The 14,016-nt window shown below is 36.2% G+C and overlaps 1 protein-coding gene across 7 annotated transcripts; it reads left to right on the top strand.

Moving 5' to 3' along the window:
- The first annotated feature begins 6,925 nt into the window (after positions 1 to 6,925).
- On the top strand, positions 6,926 to 8,754 carry LOC119071233 (salivary glue protein Sgs-3-like). 7 transcript variants are annotated; one of them, XM_037176063.1, is made up of 5 exons: positions 6,926 to 7,031; positions 7,118 to 7,302; positions 7,374 to 7,471; positions 7,520 to 7,648; positions 7,760 to 8,754. In XM_037176063.1, exons 1-5 carry the CDS (start codon positions 7,025 to 7,027, stop codon positions 8,580 to 8,582), a joined length of 1,242 nt encoding a protein of 413 aa, XP_037031958.1. In that variant the 5' UTR covers positions 6,926 to 7,024; the 3' UTR covers positions 8,583 to 8,754. The 7 variants fall into 7 exon arrangements, with proteins under 7 accessions (XP_037031958.1, XP_037031961.1, XP_037031956.1 ...); XM_037176066.1 differs by adding an exon at positions 7,682 to 7,711 and having other exon boundaries at positions 7,374 to 7,633; positions 7,922 to 8,754; XM_037176061.1 differs by having other exon boundaries at positions 7,374 to 7,648; positions 7,760 to 7,842; positions 7,876 to 8,754.
- The last annotated feature ends 5,262 nt before the right edge of the window (positions 8,755 to 14,016 follow it).

The following is a 14,016-nucleotide window of genomic DNA, read 5'->3' as shown; positions in this document are numbered from 1 at the left end:
CAATTATCGGCATTTTGTCTTTATTTCAGTTATGCCTTTTGTTGCGTATAAGTATATTGTAAAATCGAGATAGATAGACCACGTCGATAATGACTTACCTACCCTCGGCTAGCCCTTCTCAGATTGTGACTCTTTGATTGGTTGGTACATCTGCAGCTCATATCTTTTCATTCAAATCAAACACGGACTGGTAATAGGAATTGGTGATCCAACCGAACCTGCTTCAGAAAAAAATGTGAAAATACGTCACGGTCACAAAATAATATTGATTACGAACAAAGAATGCTGTAACCGAACCTGCAAAAAAAAATCGAAAGTCAATTTGAAAGTCTCTCCGATTTAACCTTTTATAATTACGGACTAATCTTCTGTTATTGTGCAAATATCGCATAACGTGATCATTATCCTGTTAACAATGATTGGACTTCTAGAGTTTTAATAAGACTTTGCGTTCGTCCGGATATGCCGGGCTGTGTGACACCTGTGTAGAGTGTAAGTGTCAATTACATCTGGACAGGCAATCGGTCAGTTTTTGAGTAAAATGTTAAATAAAGTTGATAGAAAAAGATGAAAATATGATAAAAAGGTATCGAGAAGAGCAACTGTAACAGAAATGCTTGATCTCAAAGAAGCGTTTCAAATGACGCGGTAACTCCACAAAAATACAATCCATTATTGTAAAATGTAAAGTCACTTCTTGATCGTCCTTTTAGCAATAGAACCTAGAGATTGTATGTGTTACTATCAGATTTTTTTTGATTCTTTTGTGGTAATTAGTGGAGTTCTTAACAACTGAAAATTCCTAAATGGTCATTAACTTAGAGCCTTAAAATTGTAGTAAAAGAATTTTCGAGATGTTGTCTAGCTCAGGAGATTATTTGATTTTGAATCATTTCGCATCGGAAAAGCGACTTCCCATTTTCCAGAAAACATTTCTTATGCTAAGTTTTTCCTGCTCAATAAAGAACAAAGTAAAAAAAGCGAGCGAATTGATAAACGGCACCGGACTATTAAGTATGCACATTTGTTTTTGTTTCTTTTTTATCGGCTCCGTAACATTGTTTCTAAAAAAGTTTTTGGTATGCGGAAAAGCAAGGTAACATCGTAGACGCTACAAGCACACGTATGTCTCTGGGCCAATGAGACCGGAAAATAATCGTCATTCAAATGTGTGGAGTGGAGTAGGTTATCAATTAAACGTGCATTTGGCTATTTTCAAGTTTACTGATTATAATTTTCGGTTCATTTAACTTTTATTTGATTTATACGTAGTTCATGATAAAAATTAAGTTAAATGTTTGTATACGTACGCGCGTTCAAGCCTTTTAAAAAAATTGTCAAAATATTCCATCATACATATATCTACGTACATACACAGTTTTTATGATAAGGAACGGACGCTGTGTTCTTCGTATCGAGGCTGTTTTTGTTACTGAGAATTTTAAATTTGCTTGAAGCAATGCAATCAGATTTAGTATAGATAGTTAAACAATAGTTAATACAATTCTGACTGATAGGATAATTTTCTACATCGTGAACATCACCATATAACTTACATTCTTCGGCTTTTAATCTGAGAGTTTCATTTATAATTATCCTATCGCCCGTCAAATAAAAATCAAAGAAAATGTTTTAAAATGGACGATATTTTCGAAAATAGCAAAGAGTTAAAACGGAAAATTCAGACGCATGTGGTAAAAAACAAAAAATACTGAAGGTAATGCAAATCTTTAGCGGATTGCCAAAAATATGGAGCCTAAGTTCAACCATAAATGTTGGAAAAGTATTTCAACACTACAAAAATTCTATTGAAATAGAAAGTGCTACAGTTAAGTAAACCTGCGCTGCTCGTTTGTTTCAGTCAGATCGTTTAACAAGGTATAGAACATTTTTGGTTTTAACAGAACCCACATCAGTTTAGACCCACAAATTCCGACATATGTGAAATAGTATGATATTGTGGAAGTTCTCTGGATGTCAGATTATTAATAAGAAAATTACATAAAAAATTACAAAACTTTAAACTAACAATAAATTTAACGAGAACGTAATTTTGAGTTCAAAAGTTTACAAGACCCAAGTGCTTAAATCGGACCCAAAATTACATCCAAATTTAATAAAAAAAGACGAGAACGAATTATACCAAGACATGACTAAATTCTTTAGTAATGTTCTTGTTAGAATACGATCAGATCTTTCAACGTTTATAAGCGTTGTGTGGCGATTTTATAAGAATTTCGTTTGAAGTTCTGTTAAATTATTTGTTTTCTTCGTTATTGAGTTGTTGAAATGAAATAGAAGTAAGGGGAAGATTTCAGAATATTTTTTTAATATGTAAAGCTGCAATGTTTCTTTATAGTTAGACACATTTGGGAAGACTACTAGTTCCAATTACAAATTGCAATCTTAGGAACGCTTCGTCAATCCAAGAATCTTGGTTTTTGTAAACTGACACATTTTCTGTTTTTTGAAATATTTGACTCAGCTGTTAGGCTAATCATACCTAGACTAGTATTTCGTACGATAAAATTTGGTCCTGACACCAGTATGTGTACAATCGAAGAAAAATAGATTTCGGGATTTTAAGAGACAACATCGTTTTCATCGTTTTTCTGTATTCTCTCATTTCTCATGTTATTTCAAATGGCAATTGAGAGAATTAGAGAAATGATGAAATCTCTAAAAAAAACCCGAAATCTATACTTCTCAGACTGTAAGATACACATTTCGCAAAATTTTATGTAGATTTTTTTTACTAACACATGTTAGTGTTGAAAATTTTGGTCATTACCATTTAAAATTTTCGCGATAATTTGTCTACCAATTTAGTAGGTTAAGACTCACACAACCAAATATTACGTATTTCATGTGGGGAAAACAAATACTTAATTTTGTTCGTAATTTACTGTCTAGTTATGATTACTCTAAGACTTGGCTAGCTGTTTGAAAATTATACTATTCGCTAAAATATTGAAACAAATTACCAAAGCATCTAGCAGGGTAATAGAAAAAAATAAAGTAGTACTTTAATCGAAGTATGCGAATATTTCCATACCTTTTTTTTCATAATGTCAATGCAAAATTACCATTAAGGCTGCTAATGGTACTATTGGTATCAAAAAACTACTCTATTTGACGTGTAAAAACCTCTATTACCCTGCTAGGTGCTTTGAAATTACACGTATTTTCGTTTTGCTGATTATTTAGTTACGAATCTTATTTAAAAAAAACGCGGAAACAGGCAAAAACAATTTCACGCGTCAGATAACTCAATAAAAAACGCGTTTTTTTATTACTCCAATTCCATGGAGTCCACCTAGCTGTCCACCTATTTTGTGGGATGTAACCATTAGAGATCCACCCCTTCTTATGTTAATCAGTCATCCAAAAAAGCTTGTTCGATTGCTGATAATGCCGAAAGATTTAAGCACAATCATTACATTTGTTTAAAAGATAATTATTTATTCACACCTATTGCTTTTGAATCACTAGGTAGCATGGGTCAAAGACAAAGACATTTATAAAGAAATTGGGATCATTAATGCAAAAGGCTTCTGGGAAACCGCGCTCTATGGACTACCTGCTACAGAAGGTTTCTATTGCGATTCAACGAAGAAATTCTAGTTGTATTTTAGGGACCTTGGGACGTAATAGAATTGATGATTTTTATTTATTGTAATTTTTTTTTGGAGCCTTTTTTTTCGTTTTTCCAACTTTTTCTAAGTAGTCAGCATGTCAAGTTTCAAGTCTCTAGGACTTTTCGTCTGGACAAATACACAAACATTTAACATTATAGTTATGATAATTCGGTTTCCATAAGCCCAACGGGTATTGAATTTTGTAAAATTTACTGTTTTTTAAATGTAATAGAAAATTAAAATTTCTATGATATTTTGCACATAACATCTGACTTCTGAAACTCTTAAAAAACTCAAGACTGTAAAATTTGGGGAGGTCACGGAGACCGCCATTTTATTAGATACACGGGAACACACCACGTCTGATGATTTTACATACAACAAAAATTCACCACATCATCACGGCGATGACAATCATCACAGTAGGTGAATTTTTGTATGAAATCCGCCATGTTATCATCAAGTGTGGTGTGTCATCCAAGGCTGTGTACTTTGGGGAGGTCACGCAGATACAGATACGCGGGTTACACACCACAGTTGATGATAAAATGGCCGATTTCATACAAAAATTCACCTACTCTGATAATTCTCGTCGTCTTGATGATGTGGTGAATTTTTTTACATGCAAAATCATCAGAAGTGGTGTGTTCCCGCGTATCATATAAAATGGCGGTCTGCGTGACCACCTCAAAGTATACAGCCTTGGTGTCATCCGCGTATCTGTATCTGGGTGACCTCTCCAAAGTTTACAGCCTTGGAAAAACTGGCAAATGTGTTTTTTAGAATGAACCAACTGTAATCAAGTCTCACAAAGTTCAAGAAAAAGTAAAAAAAATAGCTAAAGTTAAAATAAAATCTCAAAAAATTGAACAATTCAAAATCGATCGATTCAAAAAAGTCATTAAAGTTAAAAAAAAGACAGTCAAAGTATTGGTAAATTTTGACCACTGGCAGTGCGCTCGCATTCCACAAATTTGTGTGGAAACTCAAGGCTGTATACTTGGGGAGGTCATGCAGATGCAGGCAAAAATTGAATTAAACAGTTTTCGTAACCGAGAAATGTTTCCCAAGTAGCATTTCATAACCGCGGTTAGAAAATGACTTATTCGTTGCAAACTTTTTCGTTGTCCAACGGTTATGTAACGAATAAGTTATGCTCAAAATAACTTATTCGTTATATAACCGTTTCACAACTAATTCGTTATCATTCAATTTTTAACGAATTAGTGGTACAACCGTTAATAAACGAATAAGTGAATCAACAATTTTTGCCAAAAACTTATTCGTCAATTAACCGCTATGCAATCAATAAGTTGAAGAAATCTCTTTCACTAATTCGTCGTAAAACGGTTGAGCAGCTGATGCATTTTCAATTTTGCGTCAGTTGGAATCAAGATGTCATGCTAAAAAGTCGCTCGGAATATATAACTATCTATGAGAGACTTTTTATGTGTAAAATGTGCTAAATAGTGTTTCAGTTTTGAGTCACTATGTGAAACAATGAAATTTCAAGAATGTTTGTGCTGAAAATTGTTAATACTTTGTGAATTGTCGTATTTTTCTAACTTATTGCCAATTCGTAAATCAACATTTTATTGATCAATTTCACTAGTTTTGTTTGTTGCTGTTTTCGAAGTTAGGTTTCTTATGTCTTGTTAGGTCTCTTGATAGGAGTTAGGGTCGATAACAGTATCTTACAATAAAAGTGAAATTGATGGATAAAACTTTGTTGAATTGGCATTAAGACAATACGGTGCTAATTATCAAAGATGTAGAAAAACGAGTGGAAAAACGTGTGACTGACTGAATTGTTGACTAAAATCGAACCGTGAATAAAATAAGAACAGTTCACCGTGCCTCTTACTTTAGTTACGCACCAAATGATGAATGATAATAAATAATTTTAAAAAAAATCAGTTGAATTGCTGTGCATAAAAACATCTTTACGAATATTGCACATACAATTTTCCAGATAAAACGTGTTCTGGAAAGTGTAGCTATAAGCTGAAAATAATGATAAACGAAAAAGTTGTGAAACGGTAGTACAACTAATAAGTAAGACGGTATCGAATTTTCAAATGTGATTTATAAGTCCTACGTCGGTTATACAACCGTTTCACAACTTTAACCAATTCGTTGTATAACCGTCTTACAACCAATTCGTTACTAGAATCTTACAACTTTCGCAACTGGGCAAAAACCGTTGTACAACCGTTATTGCAACGTTGTAGCAACGTTGCGACAACTAATTAGTTATTTTGGGTTATCTTCAAATAATTTATAACCGCGGTGTAATAACAGTTGTACAACCGAATTTTAACCGTTAAATGCTACTTGGGTTATTATTGAAGGAAAATACAAGCAATGAATTTTTCCAAAAAACGCTAAAATTTGTTTTTGTATTTATCAGAAATTTAAATTATATTCCACTTTTGTGAGGTTAGTTTGCACACAAAATGGTCAAAGTAATCCACTGTACTGTGCTGCACTGTCATCAGTTTCGCAAACCAAAACTCTAGTGTAAGCCGGTTTATCTTTATATATCTGTTCTCGGCACATAATATATATTACACACTTGTCACGAAGAAGTCGATGCTTGCCGAGACTGATAGTGACAAGTGTGTACTCTATTATATCACATAAGCGAAAACGAGACAACAACATAGACCTGAAGTGTAATTTTTGAATTAAACTACTAGTTGAGTAATTTTGACATCCGAACACCGCGCGTATGTGATAAAATAGCGTGTCCACCTTTTTCCAAAATGCTTGTTTTGACGATTGGGATTATGTTTTAATCGGTTATCTAATTATTTAGCATATACCGTCTTCAAGTTAGACTTGAATGGCCTCAACTATCTCTACTATCATTTGAGCTTGCGACTTTTTTTTATTTTCCTAAACTTAATTTGATCTTAAAGTTTCAATTGAGTAAAAAAAACACCGCCAACTTGCTACAACTAAAGGATACGATGAACTGATGTTGATACGAGTTCTTCGTGTACGGTGTGGCGTTGCTATGGCCATTGATTTCGATCTGAACAGTAATACCGACCGATTTACTACGACGATAAAGAATACGATTCTTACACACTGCCAGTCGGAAAAGCGTCATATGGACATGAAAATATTCAATTTTGTAATTTGCGGAAATCGTATTGGTATACATTTCATGTTTATCGAGATTGATATCTTCGAAACGAATAATTTTCTTTCAATTAATTAACTTATCTTAATTGAAATGAGGTAAATGGACAATCGTTGATAAGATTATCAAAGAAAGTACTTTTCGTATTCTTATAAAAAGAATAATAACAAGCATCACTCAGCAGTTTGGTTTGAAATACCATTTAAGAAGCAACTAAAATACGGAGTTGAAGAAAAATATGAAGGGTGAATAAAGTTTTTATTTAACAAGAAAATATTTTGACTAAATTTTGTGAAGTGCAATTGATTATTAAAATGTTATGTTTTTGTAGCTCTAATTTTCTTATTGGCTATTGGCTTTGTATCAGCTGCGAACATACGTTGTCCACATCAAATTCAAACCAATTCCGTTTTCGCGAATCGACTTGCACCATCGAAATATTTTCGATGCAATGAACTGAGATTACTCGAGGAATACCAGTGTGATGATGGTGAACTCTTTGATCCGATTTTATTGGTATGTAATCAACGTTATTAGCGTCCTTGGGGTTAGTGTTAGTTAATTTTTTTTTTTTTAAACATGCTTAGCTCTGTCACAGGCCAACTGGAAGATGCGGTTGTCCTGACGTAACGACACCTTGCCCTTGCCCAACGACAACAGATTGTCCTTGCCCAGACCCACCTCCATGCACTACCCCAACTCCATGCACAACAACTAAATGCACCACAACTACATGCACTACAACTAAATGTACTACGCCAACGCCATGTACCACAACTACATGCACTACAACTAAATGTACTACGCCAACGCCATGTACCACAACAACGTGCACCACTCCAACTCCATGCACCACAACTACATGTACTACCCCAACTCCATGCACCACAACGACATGCACAACAACTAAATGCACCACAACTACATGCACTACAACTAAATGTACTACGCCAACGCCATGTACCACAACAACTTGTACCACTCCAACTCCATGCACCACAACTACATGCACTACACCAACTCCATGCACCACAACTACATGCACAACAACTAAATGTACGACAACAACATGTACCACACCAACTCCATGTACGACAACTACATGCACCACACCAACTCCATGTACGACAACTACATGCACCACACCAACTCCATGTACGACAACTACTTGTACCACTCCAACACCATGTACAACAACTACTTGCACCACTCCAACTCCATGCACCACAACTACGTGCACAACAACTAAATGTACAACAACTACATGTACCACCCCAACTCCATGCACAACAACAACGTGTACAACAACTAAATGTACAACAACTACGTGTACCACTCCAACTCCATGCACGACAACTACATGCCCAACCACAACTCCATGCACCACAACTACATGCCCAACCACAACTAAATGCACCACAACTGAATGCCCCACCACAACTCCATGCACCACAACTACATGTCCAACCACAACTAAATGCACCACAACTGAATGCCCCACCACAACTCCATGCACCACAACTACATGTCCAACCACAACTAAATGCACCACAACTGAATGCCCCACCACAACTCCATGCACCACAACTACATGTCCAACCACAACTAAATGCACCACAACTGAATGCCCCACAACTGAATGTCCAACCACAACTGAATGCCCAACAACTGAATGCCCCACAACTGAATGCCCCACAACTGAATGCCCAACCACAACTGAATGCCCCACAACTGAATGCCCAACAACTAAATGCCCAACCACTGAATGCCCTTGTACTACACCTTGCCCTTGTTAAAAAGAAGACTAATGTACCCTAATGAATCGATTGATAGAATCCTTTGTAAACAATACCATCGTATTTTTGTTGGATTTCTTAAAATTTGTTAAAAATGAACATTATTAAACGATCAAATGTGAAGGTATTCTCAAAATAAACATTGCAAATAAATTTTAAGTATTTTTAATTGAAAAATTCTGAATTGGAATTTTTATTTTGTAAAATTTCCCAATACAAATTAAAGACTATATTCACGTTATATTTGGGTTTTGTGGCTTGAATCTACGGTTGACGAGTGGCAGTACGATCGCATGCCAAAAATTGTGTACAAACTCAACACAGTCAACTTCGCAAAGAGAGAAACTTTTTGAAATGCTTTTTAGGAAAACAGTTAACATAGAAAATGCTAATGGAAAATTGAATGAAACACTTTTAGTAACCGTGAAATGTATGTATTTGAAGTCAAGGAAAATAAAAGCGTTGAATTGCTCTAAAAAAAACGTCTAAAACTTTTTGCTGCATTTGCAGGAATTTAAATAATTTGCCGCTTTTGCGACTTGAAAACAATTTTTTTTTTGTTAGACTTAAATCATCATATAAAATTTTCCAAACCTAGCTGGCGCTACAGGTAAATTTTGATTACACCGCCTTCGGGATCAACTCGAATGTGCTTAACCCGTTCTTTCAGAACCTTGGATTTTTCTATGTACTTTCACCACTACTACCAACCTAAAAACAAAACAAACAAGGCATCAGAACAGTCGGAGCGTTTGCTGCGACTTAGCCCCGTACGACCCGTAATCCTATTTCGTCCGTAACCATAATAAGTCCGTAGCCCTAATACGCCCGTAACCCTAATACGTCTACAACCCTCTAATGCGTCTGTTACCAAAATGCGAGTCAAGTTGGGCATGGTCAAATTTGGCATAGCGCAATTACGAAAGCCCGTACGAAGTACCTCTAAAAAAAACCAACAATTCACGACATTATTTTAGAAACCCAAAAAATGTTTGCCAACTTTCCATTGGGTATTCAATTACCTCTCAAATGAAACAAAAACTAGCAAAATCGGATGAGATTTACTCGATTTATGTGCAAAAAACACTTAGGGCCGAGTAGCGGCCTTAGTCCAAGGGCCCAAATTTGAAACTTTTTTCGCCATCATTCTATTCGGCATTCAATTATCTCTGAAATGAAACAAAAACTAGCAAAATCAGATGAGATTTACTCGATTTATGTGCAAAAAACACTTAGGGCCGAGTAGCGGCCTTAGTCCAAGGGCCCAAATTTGAAACTTTTTTCGCCACGTTATTTTCGGTATTCAATTATCTCTCAAACGAAACAAAAACTAGCAAAATCGGATGAGATTTACTCGATTTATGTGCAAAAAACACTTAGGGCCGAGTAGCGGCCTTAGTGCAAGGGCCCAAATTTGAAACTTTTTTTGCCATCATTCTATTCGGCATTCAATTATCTCTCAAATGAAACAAAAACTAGCAAAATCAGATGAGATTTACTCGATTTATGTGCAAAAAACACTTAGGGCCGAGTAGCGGCCTTAGTCCAAGGGCCCAAATTTGAAACTTTTTTCGACACGTTATTTTCGGTATTCAATTACCTTCCATAAAAAACTAAATTTAGCAAAATCGGATGTGATTTACTCGATTTATGTGCAAAAAACACTTAGGGCCGAGTAGCGGCCTTAGTCCAAGGGCCCAAATTTGAAACTTTTTTTGCCACGTTCTTTTCGGTATTCAATTACCATCCATAAAAACCTAAATCTAGCAAAATCGGATGAGATTTACTCGATTTATGTGCAAAAAACACTTAGGGCCGAGTAAAGACCTTTGAGCTCTCCCAACAAGCCCACGTTGCATCTTACCCAAAAACAATATTAAGCAACTTTGTTCTACTCGTCAATACCTTTCATTTGGTATATCACAAGCAGCTGTTGCGTGCGTATTTCGGTAGATACCGTCGAAAGACTGAAAAACACCTATAGGGCCCTAGCTCTGGAAGGGCCGACCCTACCATGCCCATTTTCGAACTTGACCTTACTTTTGTCGATACCAATCGGGGAAAAAAAGAATTTTGAAAAAAGGTTGTGATTTGCTCAAGCTAGAGGGGTCACAGACGGACGGACGGACGGACATTTTTAGCCCCGTACGAAGTACTGCGGGCTTATAAGATTAATATGCCGTTTGTAACACGTCGAATTGGAAGCAGACAGTAAGGGCAAGGCATTTGGTTATGTTCATAGATGACGAATCCGCAATAAAAAAAATGTCCGTCCGTCCGTCCGTCCGTGACCCCTCTAGCTTGAGTAAATCACAACCTTTTTTCAAAATTCTTTTTTTCCCGATTGGTATCGACAAAAGTAAGGTCAAGTTCGAAAATGGGCATGGTACGGTCGGCCCTTCCTTCAAATGAAAGGAATTGACGAGTAGAACAAAGTTGCTGAACATTGTTTTTGGGTAAGATGCAACGCGGGCTTGTTGGAAGGGCTCAAAGGTCGTTACTCGACCCTAAGTGTTTTTTGCACATAAATCGAGTAAATCTCATCCGATTTTGCTAGATTTAGTTTTTTATGGAAGGTAATTGAATACCGAAAATAACGTGGCGAAAAAAGTTTCAAATTTGGGCCCTTGGACTAAGGCCGCTATTCGGCCCTAAGTGTTTTTTGCACATAAATCGAGTAAATCTCATTCGATTTTGCTAGTTTTTGTTTCATTTGAGAGATAATTGAATGCCGAATAGAATGATGGCAAAAAAGTTTCAAATTTGGGCCCTTGGACTAAGGCCGCTACTCGGCCCTAAGTGTTTTTTTGCACATAAATCGAGTAAATCTCATCCGATTTTGCTAGTTTTTGTTTCGTTTGAGAGATAATTGAATGCCGAATAGAATGATGGCAAAAAAAAGTTTCAAATTTGGGCCCTTGGACTAAGGCCGCTACTCGGCCCTAAGTGTTTTTTTGCACATAAATCGAGTAAAACTCATCCGGAAGGTAATTGAATACCGAAAAGAACGTGGCGAAAAAAAGTTTCTAATTTGGGCCCTTGGACTAAGGCCGCTACTCGGCCCTAAGTATTTTTGCACATAAATCGAGTAAATCTCATCCGATTTTGCTAGTTTTTGTTTCATTTGAGAGATAATTGAATGCCGAATAGAATGATGGCAAAAAAAGTTTCAAATTTGGGCCCTTGGACTAAGGCCGCTTCTCGGCCCTAATGGTTTTTGCACATAAATCGAGTAAATCTCATCCGATTTTGCTAGATTTAGTTTTTTATGGAAGGTAATTGAATACCGAAAAGAACGTGGCGAAAAAAAGTTTCAAATTTGGGCCCTTGGACTAAGGCCGCTACTCGGCCCTAAGTATTTTTTGCACATAAATCGAGTAAATCACATCCGATTTTGCTAGTTTTTCTTTCGTTTGAGAGATAATTGAATGCCGAATAGAATGATGGCAAAAAAAGTTTCAAATTTGGGCCCTAGGACTAAGGCCGCTACTCGGCCCTAAGTGTTTTTTGCACATAAATCGAGTAAACCTCATCCGATTTTGCTAGTTTTTGTTTCATTTGAGAGGTAATTGAATACCCAATGAAAAGTTGGCAAAAAATTTTGGGTTTATAAAATAATGTCGTAAATTGTTGGTTTTATTTGAGAGGTACTTCGTACGGGCTTTCGTAATTGCGCTATGCGCAATTTAAAAAATGAACACTTTCAGTAAATTTGACCATGCCCAACTTGACTTGCATTTTGGTAACAGACGCATTAGAGGGTTGTAGACGTATTAGGGTTCCGGGCGTATTACGGCTACGGACGTATTATGTTCACGGACGAAATAGGATTACGGGTCGTACGGGGCTAAGTCGCAGCAAACGCTCCGACTGTTCTGATGCCTTGTTTTTTTCAAATTTGTTCTTTTCTTTGCTGATTGCAGTTGCCATTCGGCAGATTTCGCGTGGACTGTGGGAATTTGAGAACTGTGTAAGATAAGATGCAAGTTAATTTCTACTGTCACCACTGCACCAAGTATGAATACCAACCTAAAAACATAATTTTTCTTCTCTTGCTCATACGTAACACACCAAAGCAAAAGCTAACCATAAACGTGCTGGTCTGATAAAAAAACATTTTAATTCCACCATTCTTGACCATTCGGAAAATAGCAACCGTGACTCGAAAAATAGCAACCGTGACTGGGAATTGTACGAACTGAAGTAAGTGATTTTTTTTCGATTTTGTTACATTTGGGTAAAATAAAATTGCGGAAAATGTCGTCGAAAATAATGTGCCGTTATGACGCGAAAACAATAGTTATAGAAAACAATACGCGGTGGTATTTTGCCGCGATAAAATCGATCTTCCAAACTGGAAACGTGACCAAATTTAATTCAAAAATCTATCTCACCAAATCGTACCATGTGAAATTGTTACCGTGTCGTAAGTAAACGATCGAACGTACAAGCCTTTTGAACAAAGTCTGAAATCGTGAAACACAAGTCGAGTTTGGTGTGAGTAAAAAAATATGTTTTTACGTTTTGAAACATTTTCAATTCATATCAGTAAAACCAGTAAAAACGATTCCTCGTATTATCTTATTGTCCTTTTCTGTTTCTTTTGTTGGCATTTGAAGTTATGAAAGGTTGGGTGCGCAAGGGTTCAAAAAGTTTTATGAAGCTTGATATACTTCAAAAAAAAAAAATTTCTCGAAGATGGGACACTAAAGTAAACGATTTTTCTTTCAATTTAACCTGGAATCGCAGTTCACCATTTTGGTGAACATGCGCATGCGCATTGTCTGAACGGAGACTCAAAATGGTGAATTGCGTTTGGGCCTTTAAAGTTCCCATTTTGTTCTTTGTCTACCTTGACGTCATGACGTCATACATTTATTCGTTTACTGTGATGTTCTGACCAAGGCTGTATACTTTGGGGAGGTCACGCAGATACAGATACGCGGGTTACACACCACAGTTGATGATAAAATGGCCGATTTCATACAAAAATTCACCTACTCTGATGATTCTCGTCGTCTTGATGATGTGGTGAATTTTTTTACATGTAAAATCATCAGAAGTGGTGTGTTCCCGCGTATCTAATAAAATGGCGGTCTGCGTGACCTCCTCAAAGTATACAGCCTTGGTTCTGACGGCGAAGTTGCTTTTGATGGTGAACAGTTGATTGTACATTTTGAGAATTGTTTATAAGATTTTGATTAAACTTTGGAATAATAAAGCGTTTTTTTTCACAATATATCCATTTTAAATATGCGCTTATTACTTAGAGTAATTATACCTAGAGAGGAAATTCGCACTACGAAAAGCGGTCCCGACATCAATGAGTATAAGATACATTTACGTAATGATTTACGTAGAGCTTCTACCAATACACTCACATTTGAGATTTCTGTCAAAATATTTATTGACGTTGTTTATCTAAACAGTCTTA

The sequence above is a fragment of the Bradysia coprophila genome, assembly GCF_014529535.1.
Source record: "Bradysia coprophila strain Holo2 chromosome IV unlocalized genomic scaffold, BU_Bcop_v1 contig_144, whole genome shotgun sequence".
NCBI lineage: Eukaryota > Metazoa > Arthropoda > Insecta > Diptera > Sciaridae > Bradysia > Bradysia coprophila.
This window is presented reverse-complemented; position numbering and strand designations above follow the sequence as displayed.